The 18,690-nt window shown below is 30.3% G+C and overlaps 1 protein-coding gene across 1 annotated transcript in view; it reads right to left on the bottom strand.

Annotated features, from left to right (window-relative positions):
* LOC117175948 overlaps positions 1-18,690 on the bottom strand; it is a 459,128-nt gene that overhangs the window by 30,395 nt on the left and 410,043 nt on the right. The window contains exon 8 of the mRNA XM_033365817.1: positions 17,824-18,084. Within this exon, the coding sequence (XP_033221708.1) occupies positions 17,824-18,084 (261 nt within the window). The remainder of the gene's footprint in view (positions 1-17,823; positions 18,085-18,690) is intronic.

Genomic DNA, 18,690 nt, shown 5'->3' with positions numbered 1-18,690 from the left:
AACCTCACGAAACACAATTAAAATTATTGTGTTGTCCCGTTATGTTTACGCTACCGTTTCATTCGGCTTCGGCTTAACCTACATAGAGGTTTAACCTATCCTAACCTAACAAAACCTGACCTAACCTAACCGATTACGTTGGCAACCCTGTTCTTGCATACCTTTATATTGTGACATTAATAGCAGTAAATGTCTGGAGTTTCGTAACAGCTAGTTGCGAGCATTATTCGCCTGTGTCTGTAACCAGGGTACCTCCACGTGGCGACGGTGGGCAACGGATCCACATTGGCTGAGACCCTGGGTAAACGGCGTTCATGCCGTCATGGCAAACACAGGTGAAAAGTGCATTATGATGCAGGGAAAACCCCAGTATCGGCGTCTGGTCAGGGTGGGAAAGCGAGCTTTCCGACGTCGTCATCATGCAAATGTAGCTCTGCATCAATGGATCACTTGGTTGGTGTAGATTCTCATGCTACAAGGAAAAAATCGCGAGCATTTCTTAATCGCATGCCTGCAAGAATAGCTCAGATTCATTCTGTTACATTTGCAGTAAATATGAAGTGAGCAGTTTGCGAAAATCAATCGACGAGTAAGTGAAAAGTCTTTACGAAAAGTGTTTTGACCGTAAATTTCTGCACCAAGAAACAAAATGGGTTCTTGACGTCATTTGCAATTCCTGCAGACTTATGTTGTATCGTCTAAAAAATTCAAACAACGAAAAGTAACGCAAGTACTCTACACCAACCACATGGAAAAAACCCGTTATTGCGAAGGACTGCTACTTTTGCATGAATTCCATTAAAGGGTTCAACGCCAAAAATAAAAATAACATTTCGTACATTAATGTGTGCACAGTCACAAGAGCAATTGAAATCAATAAAAATGCACGCCAGACTGATATAATCGCTTTAGAAGATGATAGAATGGAAGTCGAAAGTCAACGACATGGAGACGGTAGTGAAAGCAGTGATCGAACAGAAAATAGTTCTGATGATTCCCATGAAAATGACGAAAAAGATGACGAATATGGCGTGCATAAAATAAAATTGAAGGTTCCAATATTAGTGTCGCAACTAGAACTGAATGATTTTATTAGAGATCTTGGATTACCGAAAGACGGCGCTGAATTTGCCGCTTCATTTATAAAAAGAAGAAATCTTCTAGAGCCAAAGACAAAAGTTTCATTCTGTCGCGACAGGGACAATGAATTCAGAAAGTTTTTCGTTAAAGACGAAGACACGTCTTTAGTGTACTGCACTGACGTTAACGGACTAATGAACCACTTAAAGAAAAATTTGTACAGAGACGACAAATGGGGACTTTTCATTGATTCGTCAAAACCCAGCATTAAGGCTGTTTTACTGCATAACACGAATATTTACGCTCTTATCCCTATAGCTCACTCAACGGTAACAAAAAAAAGTCCAGACTACGAGAATATTGTTGCGAAAATGATAAGAAACTATAAAAAGTTAGGCTGCTTGATGAATTTAAAACTTCACTTTCTAGATTCCCATCTGGATAAGTTTCCAGAAAATGTTAGTGATTTCAGCGAAGAACAAGCGGAACGTTTTCATCGAGACATAAAAGTGATGGAACAACGATATCAGGGGAGATGGGACGAGATCATGATGGCTGATTTTTGCTGGATGTTTAAAAGGGAAACGAATGTAGGTCTTAAACGTTAGCATAACCCTTTGCATCGTTCCTTCGAAGAAAAAAGGACACGTTATAGCAGGCAGAAAATAGATTGAAGTAGGTCTATAAATCAATTTAATTACGACAAAAAGCAAGATAAAATGTAAACACGAAAGATAGTATAAATATATCCCTTAAGTCTAAGAAAAGCAGAGAGAAAAAAATTTTGAATAAAACTCTTATTCATTTGCATGTTTAAGTAACAGTTCTATATTTTAATTGATACAAACATTGTCAGGTGTCAATTCTTGTCAAGGGTCAATTCTACTTGTAGTTCTAAGTTTCTTCAAATGAGTAATGTGCGTCTAAATTTTTAACCCCCTGTAGTACAACGAAGAGAATTTTATTGTGTTACAACTGGAACACTTAAGTTGTGTTGCGTTAAGCAAAATTTGGTTAGGTTCTGTTAAGTTAGATTCATTTGTAGGTTAAGATCGAGTTAACTTATTAAATATAGCACAAATTTAAGACTGAGAACCGTACGCTTACATAGCTACACGTGTGGTTGAATTTCATTCGGCTAGGTTAGGTTAGGTCAGGTTTTGTTAGGTTAGGATAGGTTAAACCTCTATGCGGGTTAAGCCGAAGCTGAATGAAACGGTACCGCAAACACAACGGGACAACACAATGAGTTTAATTGTGTTACGTGAAGTGAAGTTAGGTTAGTTCAGGTTTTTTTAGGTTAGGATAGCTTTGACCGCTTTGCAGGTTAAGCCCAAGCTGATTCAAACGGTAACGCAAACACAACGGGACAACACAATCAGTTTAATTGTGTTTCGTGAGGTTAGGTTAGGTTAGGCTAGGTTAGATTTATTTCTGGGTTAGGCTCGAGTTGACCTATTCGATGTAGTACACATTTGCTACTGGGAAAATATTCTTCCAGAGCTTTACGTGTAGTTCAATAAATTTGTGTTAATTCAGGTTAGGCGAGGTCAGGTTCTGTTGGGTAAAGTTATGTTAAATAAGTTGATTTCAGGCAAGGGTTGATCCTTCACAGTTGTCGACATGTTTTTGAAGTGAAAATTTGCATCACTGGCATTATTTTGAAGTATCCGTAATGACTCCATTGGGTTCCCGTTCGGTTCCGTTTTAAAAAATTCAAAAAAACAGAAAGATCAACTTTTTAAACTGTTGAAAGTCGAATTCTACGCAACATTTTCTATTGGAAATTCTTAGACTAATCGCAATGTTTTTTTTCTTGCAGAGGTAAAAAATTAAAATATATATATAAGATCTATAACGCCTGTTGACTGCTACTTACAGATGATGCGTTTTAAGTGTAGTAGTCAACAGGCGTTATACGTCTTATATTTTTAAAACTTTTTACCGTTGCAAAAAAAAACTATTGCGATTATTCCGTGACCTTCTATAGGGAATTTTAATGCAGAATCCGAATTTCAACAATTTTAAAGTTGATTTTCTGCTCTTTTTTTTTAAAGGAACCGAATGGGGACCCACCCGGTAATAAGCGTAGAATAAAGAAAAATTAATATTTTCATATTTCAGCGTGAAAATGAAGATTATTCTATTATTTTGAATGTGCGATTTTTCCATCTGTCTAAAATGCCACATTAAGAATAAGATACCTCCTAAACTTATTCACTTCTATTTTCATAGCGACCGCCACCCAGTTTTCTATTCCCCCAAATAAAATGTGTTTTCAATATATTTAATTCCTTCTAATTGTACCGGTAACGCACCTCACAGAGATATTTTTTATACCTCAGAAGTGTTCATATTTTGATTTTATTTAATTCCTTCTAATAACTTCACAAACTATGTGTAATAAGTTGTTTTAATTCCTTCATGCGGAATGTAAATTCTGAAATTTTAATTCTCATCAATTTAACTCTGCCTCTCTAGAGTTATAATTATTTAAATTCACACATTTGCATAGACTTCTTTGTTGCATTTTTTAAGACGTTTAAATAAATTATTAAAATATAAATAAATTGAAATTTTAATATTTTCGAATTTTTAACTTATAAAAAGATTTAATACTGAAAAATGGGTTAAATAAATGCTTTCGTTAAATTTTACTAAGTCGATTGAGAGGAACAGAATTTGCACTTTTTCTGTTCCCGTTGGGGGATTTTTAGATGGAGGAAAAATCGCGTATTCATAGGAATACAAATTCTTAATTTCCTGAATTCAACGCTTGTTACCGGGCAATGGGGTCTTTACGGGTACTTTGCAGATGCTCCATTCGGTTTCTTCGGTCCGCCAGGGGAGGAAAAATAAATGACAAAATAGTATACAAATTTGAAAATAAATGAGATTAAAGAAATTTAAAATGGCGGTAAATTAAAAAAAAATTAATAAAATAAGTTGTAAAACTTTTTATTTTATTAGTCTTATTTATTGTGCTATTATTATAAACATTATTAATCATTTTAACAAATTCTGTAAGATTTTTCTCTATGAGACGCTAAAAACTTACCAGCGGTCAATGATATTTCGGTTTTGAGGTTTTAAAAATGCACTCAGAATATTTCCCCGTCACCGAAAGGGGTTCCACGGTTGTGGGATATGCGCTTGCTATCTGATTTTTCGCAAAAATTCGCGTAAGAGCTAAAAAATGAGAGTAAAGTGGTTAACAAAAATACACGAATGGAGACCAAAGCGACTGGCAGCTGTTTAGCGCTGATCCATCACCGTTACTTGATCGTACTACCAAACATGTGTACTGTCGGCAAAGTTGCTCCCCTTGGCGGAAATTTTAAATTAGAATAAAAATGCGATTTGTGTTCTTAATTTTGTAATAGTTTATTGACATGTCTTACTTGGCTTCGGAATAGGAAAACTGTGAAAAGTGATAAAAGGATGCCACCGTGAACTCGCTGATAATAATGGAAAATAATGGTTCAATTTAAATAATATATTATTTATTGAATTATTTACATATCTTGTTGTGTTGCAACGTGCAAAACACATATGGAAATGGCGCATTATGTAGAATCGTATAAATAAGGTAAGTATTATACAACCTATTCCTCCTTTACAGAACGCTAATATTAATCACACAAATTTATTAATGAACATGACAACATCTGCAGATTTTTGCAGACATTTCAAAACCATCATCCTCTCAATATCGAGAAATATAATCGGAATTATTGTACACAGCAGACTTCGAATTTAGTAACAAATTTTTGAAGGAAAAAGTTGCAATAAATAAGCAGAGATTCAACGTAAAAAATTAATTGAATTGTTAATACTGTTATTATTTAATTAATTTAATTATTACAATCAATTTATATAATTTAATTAAATTATTTAATTTAATTAATTAATTAAAATGATTAAAATAATTAATTATCATACATAGAAAACATCGAATTTAGTAACCATTTTTACAGGCTAAATTTGCTAAGTAGTTACTACGTCCTGATTCGCAGATTCATTATTCTTAGATATCGAGATAGTAGTCTTAGAGAGATTCAATGTAAAAAATTCATTGAATTTTTATTACTATTATTATTATTGCTAAATTCGATGTCTGCCGTGTAGAATATTTATTTAAACATATTAAATAAATTGAATGAATTAAACTAATTAATGAATTAATTGTAATAGTAATAATAATTCAATTAATTTTTTACATTGAATCTCTCCGAGGGCACTGTCTCGATATCTAAGAATAATGTATCTTTGCGAATCAGGACATAGAAAATAGTTGGTAAAAATTAAGTGCCGGTATTGTATTTATTTGCTTATTTGTTACAACTTTTTCCTGCAAGCATTTGTTACTAAATTCGACGTCCGCTGTGTACAATAATTTCTATTATATATCTCGATATTGAGAGGACGATGGTTTTTAAATTTCTGGTAAAATCTGCAAATATTATCACTTTCATTAATAAATTTATTTGATTAATATTAGTGTTCTGCAAAGCGAGAATAAGTTGTATAATACTTACCTTATTTATATGATTCTACGTAATGCGCTATATTCTTATGTGTTTTTGACGTTACAACACAGCAAGATATGTAAATAAATCAATAAGTAATATACCTTTTAATTTGAAAAATTATTATCAATTATTATCAGCGAGTTCACGACGGCATCCTTTTATCACTTGTCACAGTTTTCCTATTCCGAAGATAGGTAAGACATGTCAATGAACAATTATAAAATTAAGAAAACAAATCGCATTTTTATATTAATTTAAAATTTCCGCCAAGAGGAGCAACTTTACCGAGACTACACATGTTTACTCTCATTTTTTTAGCTCTTACGCAATTTGTTTTGAAAAATCAGATAGCAAGCGTATATATTTAAATGTTCTAGCAAAATGAATAAAATTAACAATATTTACATTTTTATCAAATGTCGACGTTTTGAGACCCCCTGCGTCAGAATAAATAGTTTTTATGTCTGTGTCTGTCTGTCGTCGTTGCCGTTGTAGACTGTAAATACGGTAACATTTGAAGGAATTATTCGATTGGATTTCCCTTCGGTATACTTTAGAAAGATATGAAAAGAAAAAATGAGTTCGTTAGCCAGATTTTTTGAAGAAAATTTTAAAAAGTTTGAAAATGTTCAATTTATCGCCATTAGTTTTGCTGGTCAAATAAAAATTACCAAAGTTATAGTATTTTCAAAATTTAAAAAAAAAAACAAACGAAAATTAACATTTGAAGCCAAACAAAGCGTGATATGGGAAAAGTCAAGAAAAGAAAAACGTTACTTTTTCAAACGAATGAAAAAGCAATAACTCCATTTTGTAGAAAAACAACGCAAGATACAAAAAGAGATAGATTGACAAAGTTGTGCACCTAAAAAAGAATAGCAAATTTTCAGGAATTAATTTTTTGTAGAATAAGTAGTTTTTGCTTTATTTTTGAAAAACTACATTGAAAATAAGAAAATTATATTTAAGTATAACGATACAAGCTCCGAGTATAAGTCCGTCAAAAAAATTTTTAATCCTAAAAAACAAGATTAAAAATAAAAAATTATAAAAACAAGGCAATAAGAATAAGACTGTTTCAATTTCCCTGCATACTATGAATTTTAATGATACAAATTTATTAAAATGATACATTTTTCAGCGCAGCTAAGAGTAAAGTTTAATGCAAAATGAAAAACAAAAATTAAACTAATTATGATAAATACAGTTTGCACTTTATTTTGCAATACCTACATACGCAATCCCAGACAAAGGTACATACAAAATATATTAAATTAGATGTAAAAGTGTTGAGCATAATGTAGAAAATTTGACATTTTGGGCAAAATCGAGTGCGAAGCACGAGATACGTGATGAGAATGTGTTCGCTAAAGCCGAAAGAGCTTTAACAAAAGAGAGTTCACAACCGCAAAATTGCAGTTGTCGATTCGTTGATCTTTAATTTTGAAAGGTCTGTGCACGAATGTGGGAGAAATACAAGGACTCAGCGCTAATATGCGAATGCACAATTGTGAGAAAAATACAAAGTGCGAGCGCGTAGCGCAAGATAAATTCAAAATCGAGCGCGAAGCGCGAGAACCAACATTCGCGCGCCCTAGGCGCGCTTAAACTCGCGAGCCGCGCAAGTCAACATTTATGAAACCTATAGTTGGGCGCGCGACTTTTGGTTACCGCACTTCACGTTCGGTCATTGTATTTCTCCCGAATTCGTGCACAGACCTTTTAAAATTAAAGATCAACGGATCGACAACTGTAAATTTTCGATTGTGAAATATCTTTGTTAAAGCTCTTTTGGCTTTAGCGATCACATTCTCATCGCGTATCTCGTGCTTCGCACTCGAATTTTGCCAAAATGTCAAATTTTCTACATTATGCTCGACACTTTTACATCTAATTTAATATATTTTGTATGTACCTTTGTCTGGGATTGCGTATGTAGATATTGCAAAATAAAGTGAAAACTGTATTTATCATAATATTTTTAATATTTGTCTTTTGTTTTGCATTAAATTTTATTCTTAGCTGCGTTGAAACATGTATCATTTCAATAAATTTATATCATTACAATTCATAATATGAATGGAAATTGAAATATTCTTATTGCCTTTTTAAATAATTTTTTAAATTTATAATCTTGCTTTTTACGATTGGAAGAAAAAACTATGCTTCCTACCAAAAAGAATATTCGTAAAAGATCTGTAAATCTTTTTCAGTTAAATAAATTTTGTCTCACTTATTCTCGTAGCTTGTATCGTTTGTACACAAATTGATTTTTCTTATTTTCAATTTTTTTCTTCAAGATTAAAACAAACACTACTTATCCTGCAAAAAAGTAATTCCCGACAAATTTTTTTTACTTTTTTAGGTGCAAAAATTTTATCAATCTATCTTTTTTCGTATCTTGCTTTGTTTGAGCACAAAATGGAGTTGTTGCTTTGTTTGGCTTCAAATGTTCATTTTTGTTTGGTTTTTGGATTTTGAAAAAGCCATAACTTTGGTCATTTTTATTTGAACAAAAAAAAGTAATAAGGATAAATTGTTCGTATTTTTGTGTACTATAAATAGCACTCGAAATAAATTTCAAATATTAAAATAGTGGTCTCAAGAACGTTCAAAGTGCTCTAACTTTGAAAAATTTCGTAAAAAAAAGTTGACTAACGAACTTAACCTTTCTTTTTATATCCTTATAAAGTATGCCGAAGGACAATCCAATCAAATAATTCCTTCAAATATTACCTTGTTTAGAGACTACAACGACCATGGCAAAAATGACAGTCAGACACCGATGTAAAAACTTTTTTTTCTGAATGACATTTCGTGGAATTCGCGAAAGTCATTTTTCACACAAAACCAATACCTTCTCATTAGGATGAAGAAGAATTTATTCGTGAGAAATGAGATATTTCCTACATTTTTAAAGACTTTAAGAGATTTGGAATCCACCTTGAATTTTTATTAATTTATCCTGAGTTCCTCTAAATTCTTTAAAAAAATTTTTTATCACTTGAATTATTCCAAATTTTCTCAATTATACTAAATTCAATGGATTGTTTTTTGAATTTTTAAAAGTTTTAATATTTTAAGGAATTTTTTTAAATTGCTTGGCATTTACAAGATCTTTCAAAAATTTCAAGAAATTGAAATATATATACAACTTTAATTTACAATATTTTAGGTTATTTAAAAAGATTTCAAGACACTTTTAATTGATTTAAGTAGTTTAATATGTTTTAAAAGTATTTAGAGTATTGTAGGGAATTTTAAATTATTTAAAAAAATTATGAATTGATTTAGATCCATAATTGAAATTGTCCAAGGACTTGAAATATGTTAAGGCATTTTTTAACAATTCCTTGGCATTTACAAGAGTTTCTAAAAATTTCAAGGGATTACAAAAAAATTAATTTACAATATTTTATGTTATTTTAAAATATTGCAAGTAATTTTTAATTAATTTTAGTATTTGAATGGGATTTTGAAGTATGTTAAGTATCTTAGGGAATTTAAAATGATTTCAACGAGTTATTAATTTATTTATATCTATAATTGAATGGTCCAAGACTTTGAAATATTTTAAGGCATTTTTTACATCTCCTTGTTATTCACAAGAGCTGTTAAAAATTTCAAGGGATTTAAAAGAAGAATTTTAATTTACAACATATTAGATTATTTTTAAATATTCCAAGTAATTTTTATTTGCGTTTAGTAACTGAATAGGATTTTAAAATATTTAAAGTACTTTAGAGAATTTAAAATTATTTAAAAGAGTTATTAATTGATTTAGATCAACAATTAAAATGGTCAAAGGCTTTGAAATATTTCAAGGCAATTTTTGAAATTCCTTGGAATTTAAAGATCTTTTAAAAATTTCAAGGGATTTAAAAAAAATTTATTTAGAATATTTTAGTTGATTTTAAAAGATTACAAGGAATTCTCAAGAAATTTAAACAATTCCAAGGGTTTTAATAATTTTCAAAAATTTAAATATTTTAATGGGCCTCAAAGAATTTATTCGCAAGAAAAGCGAGGGATTTTGTAGGGTTTGAAAGATTTGAAGAAATCTGAAAGTATTTTTTCCAATTTATTTTGAATTTGCCCTAAATTACGATTAATTTATCCTAAATTCCTTTTAATTCTTCTAAATCCACTTAATTCTTTTCATTTATTAGATTTTTTAAAAGTTTTTGTTTTACTCATCTTACAGTTTTTAAGCCTCACCCTTAATTCATAGGCTTTTGATCAAATTTGCTGCAATTCTCTTTAATTTTTTCCCGATTCACTTCAAACTAATTTTTGAATTTATTGAATTATGATTGCACAAAATGTAGAACTGTTATATTTTGAAAGTTGCTAGTTTGAGTAAGTTTGTTTTGGAAATGTTAAATTAATAAAAAATTTAACTAATTGAAAACTGTAAAATTTAGAATGTTTTTTTTAAAAATATTATATTTATTTTTTAAAATATTATCTTAAAACTATTCACATTCTACGTTTTTCAATTTTTAAAGAATGGTTGCGCATCAGAATCCACCACTCAGAAAGCCCGCTTTTAATACTTTAAATTAGAAATTATTTATTTTTCATGTTTTAAATTTGAAAATATAAATGAGAAAGAAGCTTTTTTGGGCACTCAGAAAAAAACTGGTAAATTTTTGTATGCTCAAAGTTAAAAAAACGGCCTCTATAAAAAAATGGGTAATGGAAATTTTGTAGCTACGTTTTGGAATATACGCCTTAACAAACATTTTAATTTGCCTTGTGTCAGTTTTCCAAACATTCAATTCCATTATTTTTAATATTATTTTTTACGATTAAAACAAAAACCACGAGTTTTCTCAACAAATTATTTTAAAACATTTTTTAGACTTATTTTGGTTGAACAAATTTTATGAATTCATTCAGTCGTATCTTGTGTAATTTTAACAAAAATTTAACTTTTTCATATTTTATAAATGTTAATTCTTATGATTAAAACAAGAACAACGCTTCCTATAAAAAGAAAATGGTTAATAACAAATTTTTATATCTTTCTAGGGTAAATAACTTTTCTCCACTCATTTATTCCTACGTTGTGTCGTTTTTCAAAAAATTTTATTTTTTTATCGTTGTTAATTTTTACGATTAAAACAAAAACTACGCATCCCATCAAAAAATGATTAATAACGAATCCGTAGCTCCTTTTTGGACGAACAAATTTTTTCTATTCATTTTTTTCGTGCTTTGTGCCGGTTTTCCAAAAAATTAATGTTTTAATTTTTAATGTTATTTTTTACGATTAAAATAAAAAATAAATCTTCTCTCGAAAAATGACTAATGACAAATTTGTAGACCTTTTTTGATTGAACAATTTTTTGCAAGTTCTTTTTTTCATATTTTATTTTTAGTATCCTTTTTTGTGACTAAAATCAGAGCAGTCGGTCAAAAAATGCTGTATGACAAACTTTGTCTTTTCGATCCCTAACAACGTTTGCCAAAGCACAACCACGATATACAGTTTTCACACAAAATTAATACCTTCTCATTATGATGAATGTATAAATAATATAAAAAAAGTGATTCTAACAAAATATTTAGATATAATTTAGGCGAAAATTGTTAATGTTATTTTTCACGATTAAAATAGAAACTACCTATCATATTATAAAACCATTAATAAACATTTGTTTGCTCTACTTTCGGTGAAAAAATGTTATTTATTTTTTCTTAGCTTGTGTCATGTGTCGAAATATTTAATTTTTGTATTTTTAATGTGTTTTTATTAATAAAACAAAACTAAGTGCCTTATAAAAAAGTGATTAATACAAAATTTGTAGATATTTTTTGTGTGCACAGTGTTTGTCTTATCTTTTTTCATATCTTGCATAATTTGACCGGAAAATGAAATTCTTTTTGATATTTGTGCTGTCAAAATTTAAATTTTCAATTTTCGAAAAAATTAAATAAGTTGTTATGATAATCTTGTAGGGCTTTCAAAAATTAACATTGTTCTTTTTTGACTTTTTTTCATATCGTGCGTTATTTAGCTAAAAAATTTCATTTTCGTTTGTTTTTTTGAATTTTGTAAGTGTAACTCCGGTAATTTTTTTTTATAAAAAAAAGTTATTAGGAGAAAATGTTCGTTTTTTCAAGTACTATGGATAAAGGTACAGAGAACTTTTAAATCATGAAAAGTGGTCTTAGAAATTTTAGAAATGCGCTCACTTTTTGAATTTTTATCCAAAGAGGCTACCTGACGAACTTGAGCTTCATTGCTCAACATTAAACGAGTGTACCAAATTCCAATCTAGTAGATTATATTTTTCAACAGTTATCGTGCTTACAGACATACATAAAGACAGGCAGACAGCCACATTCGTAAAAAAACTGTTTTTTGGATTCAGGAGTCTCAAAACATGGACCTTTTGACAAAAACTGGGGGAGAGAGGGTCAAATTTTACACAAATCTAATACCTTTTTGAAACCCCAAACACGAAACGAAAAATAAATAAAAAGGCAAGACTTGTGATGAGAATGTTCCCACAAGGGTGGTCCAAAATCATACCTGTTGACATGTTTTTTGGATTAGAGGGCATGTCATCCCTCCCCCATTTTGAAAGGTTGCTGGAAAAAAAATTTCCTCCAAGTTTGAGCCAAATCGGTTATTATTAAGACGTGCCGCAAAAGCCCTGAAAATCCCATAAGATTAACATGGGGAAATTTTAGTTTTCGGAAAAAATGGGATTCAGGTTTCTAGATTTAAACTTAGCTTGCAAGAGATATTGAGAATTTGATGGGGAGTTTCCAATCAATCATTTCCATTAAATTACTTTAAATTTGGATGCCCCCACATCCCCTTGTGGAGCCCCAAAAATGCCCCAAAAAACTGAAATTGACATTTTTGCCCAAAATTGACACATAAATGCTCTTTTTTCCCTTTTTTGCAATAAATGATTTTTGGTTTGTCAAGTGGAATGTTTTTAAGTATTTTTCAACTAATTAAGAATTTTTTAAACAATTTATTTTTGTTTCAATAATTTTTTTTGCACTCAATCATTGAAAGGTAGATTTTTTATGTTTGATTAGACAATTGGACATTTTTAGGAATAATGATCTTTGTTTGAAGCATTTAGTATTTGTTTAAATAATTAATTATCATCTAATTGTAACTTTTTCTTAAAAAGATGTATAAAACTCTAGTTTAAAAAAACTAGTTAGCTTTTCTGCTATCTTGTAGGGCATTTAAAAAGAAACATTTTTCTTCTTTTGCCTTTTTTTATAACGTGCGTTAATTGACTTAAAATGGTCATTTTCGTTTTTTTTTTTTAATTTTGTACATGCTTTTTTGTACACTCTGGCAATTTTTGGGTTTATGAAAAAAGTCATCAGGATAAATTGTTCGAATTTTTGAAATTATAAATATCCGTATAGAAATTTTTTTATTTTGAAAACAAGTTATCTCGAAAATAATAAAAGTGTGCTCACTTTTTAACTTCTCATCCAAAATGGCTGGCTAATGAACTTGACTTTTAGCTTAGAGCACTAAAAGAGTGTACCAAAGGCCAATATAATGGAATGAATTTTTCAAAAGTGATCGTGCTTACAGACAGACATACAGACATACAGACACACAGAACATACGTAAAAACCTGTTTTTCAGATTCAGAGTCAAATTTTAGACAAATCTAATACCTTCTCTTTCGAGAATGTAAAAGATATTTATTCAGTGGTTTATATAAATGAAATATTATAAGAATAAAGGAAGCAAACACGTGTTTTTGTCGCTTCTTTTAATCGATTTATAATGCTAAGTGAAATTTTGAATTAAAGTATTTAAATATATTATTTACAGTTACAGTAGACCTCGCCGAAAAAGATAACAGTATGTGTTATCAGCGGAGGCCAAATTTCTAATAATTTTAAGCCAAATAACGCACGATATAAAAAAAAGTCAAAAGAAGAAAAATGTTGCTTTTTAAATGCCCTACAAGATTATCATAACAACTTTTTGAATTTTTAAAAAAATCAAAAATTCAACCTTTGACAGCATAAAAAATAATGGAAAATCCAAAAATTACATTTTTTGGTCAAACTATACAAAATACGGTAAAAGATGACTCGACAAAAATTGTGCATTTCAAAAATATATACAAACTTGTTATAAATTACAATTTAAATTATTTTGAATTAGAAACATTGGAACAGGCAGGGCGTATAGGAGGCACCTGGATTTATAATGAAAAAATGGTTTCGAAGATAATGGTTTGCCAATTCATTCCCGCATATATAGAGATCTTAGATTTGGAAATTTATTATGCTTCGATACAGCGCCGAATTGCCCAAATTAACATTTTACGAGGCCTGGGGCTAAACCTCGAAGGGGCCAAATCCCAATTTTGCTGTAACGTACGGAACCTTCTGGGGTCAGGGCCCCTCGGCCTCCTGGGGCCTGGGGCACTAGCCCCACCGTGCCCCTTGGTAGATCATGCGCTGCTTCGATAGCATTTGTAAATAATCAAAGGGTCTAGTTGTCCAGCTTTTCCAACGAATAGTCCAGGCAGGATAGACAGAATATCGCACCGTTTACCAGCTCCATCTTTTTTTTTCAATTTTCCCGATTTTCGGCGAATGAAAGGGGGTGATATAAGTTGCGTTCACCATGAAGTAATTTTTTCTTATTTGAAAGATTATGCTGATCATTTTCGGATCTTGAAGTTAATTAAGGGAAGACATAATAATCAATTAAAGATTACATTTATTAATAATATGAATATGAATAATTTAGTTATACATGAGAGTGGAAAAGGTTCAACCAGAAGTTGTTAAAGTCGACAATAAAATTATACTACTATATGACATCTACAAATAAAGTACCTTGAACCTAAATAATTATTTCAAAAAAGAGTTGATGATGTAATGGTCTGTTCAGGGATTGTTATTTTGTTAAATGCAATAGATTTATAGTAAAATAAAAACATGTTATATAGAATTTTTCTTATGTGCACAGGGAATATGTTGATACAAATATACCGGTAATACCTGGTATAGAAACATTCCCGCGAAAAGTACTGCACTATCATTCATCTGGGAAACCTGAAGATTTTTCTAACAAGTCAGTGACGAATGTTGCTGCAGGACCTACTGGTTTGGATATTGGGTCCAGGCATCTGGTAGTTTGCTTCCCGAAAAAATCCCACATCCAATATTTTTAATAGGAAAGTTTCCTTAAGGAGTCCCTTCTAACATATGAAAAATGCTAAAACAGATCAATTTACAAACTAGGTTTTTTTGTAAGCATTCCCAAAAGTTACTTTTGCGTGGATGGATAATTCTTATTGAATTTTAGAGCAAAATGTCTAACAGGAAAAAGAAAGAGGACCAAATTATAAGAAAATATGTTGAAAAAATAATCCGATATCTTTCATAGGTTTCAAGTTATACTATATTAAAGAATCCTCACTTTTTTGGATTTTCAGCGAAAAATCACTGCGTTTAAAAAAACAGTGTGTACGTCTGCACATAATTACTGTACGGAAAAGTGTTTAACAGGTGAGTGATAGTAGACTCAATTTTCTATGATTACAATAAAGAACAATGTCCTACCTATGATAGGTCATGAGTTACGACCCCTCAAAGTTGACCATTTTTGCCTGCTTTTACGAGAAAAAAAATGGATTTTAGTTTTTTCAAAATAAATCGTACAAGGTTTATTTTACGGTGATGATGCCGGAAGATGAAATGTAGTATACAATAATCTGCGTACATCTAAAAAATAAACTCTTTTAGTCCTATTATTTCGGGAATGGCAAGGTTTCAAAAATTCCATTTTTTCTGAATTTTTAACTAAAAACGGAGAAATGGTCTTTTTCGAAAATACCTCATTTCCTGTGAATTTTACGACGAATTTCCTACAGAACAAATAAAAGTGGAGTCAATTTAGCGTAAGTTTAAAAAAAAAGAGTGTCTAGCCCTATTAGGTTACGAGATATAACCTTGGAAAGTGCAATCTTTCTGCATAGAGGCACCTGAGTGTACCCTAAAGTAAAACTACGGTCATATTTTGAAATTTTTGTCACAAATAAGTGTATTTAATTAATTTTTCATGTATAATACATATTTTGCCATTAATGAATAAATAATTTTTAATAAAAAAATCTTGCTATCATCACTTATGATTTCCTTTTAGCCATTTTCTAATACTTTTGTGGCAAAAAAGTGACTGCCCTTGATTGCAAATGTGTAATATGTTTTTTCATTAATAAGCAAATATTTTTGGAAATAATTTTTGAAAACGAAATTTTTTCATAACCACTGTTGAGTACTTTTTGATTACTTTTGTGGCTAAGAAGAAAAATATAATTGATTTGAAATGTGTAATATGTTTTTTATAGATAAAAAATAGCTTTCTAATAATTGTTTGTAATAATGTCTTCTAATGAATGCTGTTTCTGTATTTTTCCATACTTAATCCCAAGACAATTGTAATTCGTAGTGATTTGTGTCAATTGTAAATAATATGCTTAGATCATAAAGGCACTCAAAAAGTACTCAAAAGTGGTTATGACAAGATTTTGTTATAAAAGGTGATTAAAAATTATTTTTGTAATTAATAAAAAAAATATATATATATCGCATTTGTACATATTTATAATTACTTTTTGCCACAAACGTGCTTAAAAAGTACTCAACAGTGCTTATGTACAGATTTTTGTTTAAAAAATTATTTATAAAAATAGTTGTATGTAATATGCAGAAAGATTGCACTTTCTAAAGTCATATCTCGTAACCTATAAGGGATAAGACACTCTTTCTTTTAAACTTACGCTGAATTGACTCCAGTTTTATTTGTTCTGTAGGAACTTTGTAAACAAATTCACAGGAAACGAGGCATTTTGAAAAAGACAACTTCTCTGTTTTTAGTAAAAAAATGCAAATACAAAAAAATGTTATACATACAGTTATACAGTTATTTATAGGTATACAGTTATTTTTGAAACCTTACTATTCCCAAAATAATAGCACTAAAAGACTGTATTTTTTTAGATGTACGCATATTTTTGTATGCTCCATTTCATTTTCCGGCATCATTAAAGTAAACTAAACCTTACACGATTTATTTTGAAAAAACCAAAGTCCACTTTTTTGCCCGTAAAAACAGGCGAAGATAGTCAGTTTTGAAAAGTTGACCTATCAAAGGTAGGATATTGTTCTTTTTTGTTATCATAGAAAATTGAGCCTACTTTTACTCACTTGTGGAACACTTTTCCGTGCAGTAATGAGGTGCAGAGGCATTGATCTGTTTTAGTATTTTTCATATGTTAAATGTTAATATGCTTATATGCTATATGTTTCATATGTTAAAAGGGCAATTTCTCATTAAAAATATTGGATGTGGGATTCTTACGGGAATTTTACTCATTATTATTTCGACGTAATGCCTGGATCATGGAATGACATTGACATGCCACTAAAATTTATCTGATTGACGATGGTCAAAAGCAAATATCATATTCCAAAGAAATTTCTTAATTTAATATTTGAATTAATGAGGGTTTCTTTTTTAGGCTAAATATAATACTCCCTCCATCCTTGATTGAAATAACCGGAATCCAAAAAGTGAATAAAAATATATTTTCGTTAAAAAACGGAAACTCAATTTTTGCCGGCGTTTTAACGTTTTGCATAGAATATTTAACTACTGTTCCCCTTTTTAGATAAAAGTTGTAGAATAAAAATCGATGATAATCCTGTATCTTCTATTTACAAGTATACGATTAATATTAATCATCCATCGATGTGTTTCTTGACAATGAGTACTTGTTTCATAACTTTCCTTAAGATGCATTTTAAGGTATGTTAATTTTTATGTAGAGCAAGTTATTTTTTATAAGGCAAAATATAAATTTAAATATTTTTCACAAGCACAGTCTTTTCTATCTGTTAAGAAATTCCTGTAATTTGCCTTCAAATAAAGAAGTGTTAGAATATTCGAAACTGAAAGTATCCAACAAAAGACATGCGCACAGATCAAAGAAGCTAGACTTGACCCACTGGCAGTTTTTTACTGAAAGTTAATTATATTTTAAAAAGATGCAACTATTCAACAAATTTCAGAACATTCTCATGAAACTCACAAGTTTTAAAATACTGCGTACTTTATTATTTTCTCTCTGGAATAAAAATAAGAGGGAGAATCACGTTCTTCGAGTTTTCGAAGCATGATTTCTGGACTTACGTAATCAGCATACATGTCATCCTGATGCATCTTACGATGTTGATTCACAGAATGGAGTTGCGTTCCGAGCATTACATTCGCATAAAGAGCGTCGCTTTCTTTGACTTTATAGTGTTCAGCAGATCCTTTGGGTTCCTCCTTCCTGTACTGCTCGCTGGCAACTGTATATGGCAAATCTTTTGGTATCACTTCGTCCCAATACTGATCTTTTAAAAGTTCAGGATGCTCCTCATGCATTTCGTCCACAATCATGTAGCCTGCCTATTATAAATAGAATTCAAGTAAACAATTAATATGAATGCTTTTGGATATTTAAACAATGTTTTTAAATTTCCTCAAGGGGGAAAGTATACTTTAATGCCTTAATATGTCAAGAATATAATCCAGAAGTTTTAGAACGAAATTCTACGCAGTAATGGTACCCCATAAACCGCGCGGCAGCTGACGTCTGAAATTGCAGAGTAGCACCCTACATAGGTCGCACTCGATAATGTATTTACCTGGCGCTACACGCTCGATCTTCCTGCATAGACTTTTTAAAACTAAAGGCGAACGTATCGGCAATATTAATTTGGTGATTGTGAATTCTCTTTTGTTAAAGCTCCTTCGGCTTTAACGAACACATTCTCATCACGTATCTCGTGCTTCGCACTCGAGTTTATTCCTGAAATTTTATATTATTCCCATAAATGTATATTATTATAATTCGGAACTTGAATTGTTATTAAAACAGACAAAGTTTCATTGTCCCGTAAAAAAATGCGCATTCTTTAAAAAAATTATTATTCAACGTTTTATTTCAACTTTTGTCGTTTTTCCATAAACTGAATTTGCTCATTGCCAATGTTTGCTTTATGATTTAAACTT

This window comes from Belonocnema kinseyi, chromosome 7 (genome assembly GCF_010883055.1).
Source record: "Belonocnema kinseyi isolate 2016_QV_RU_SX_M_011 chromosome 7, B_treatae_v1, whole genome shotgun sequence".
Classification (NCBI taxonomy): domain Eukaryota; kingdom Metazoa; phylum Arthropoda; class Insecta; order Hymenoptera; family Cynipidae; genus Belonocnema; species Belonocnema kinseyi.
This window is presented reverse-complemented; position numbering and strand designations above follow the sequence as displayed.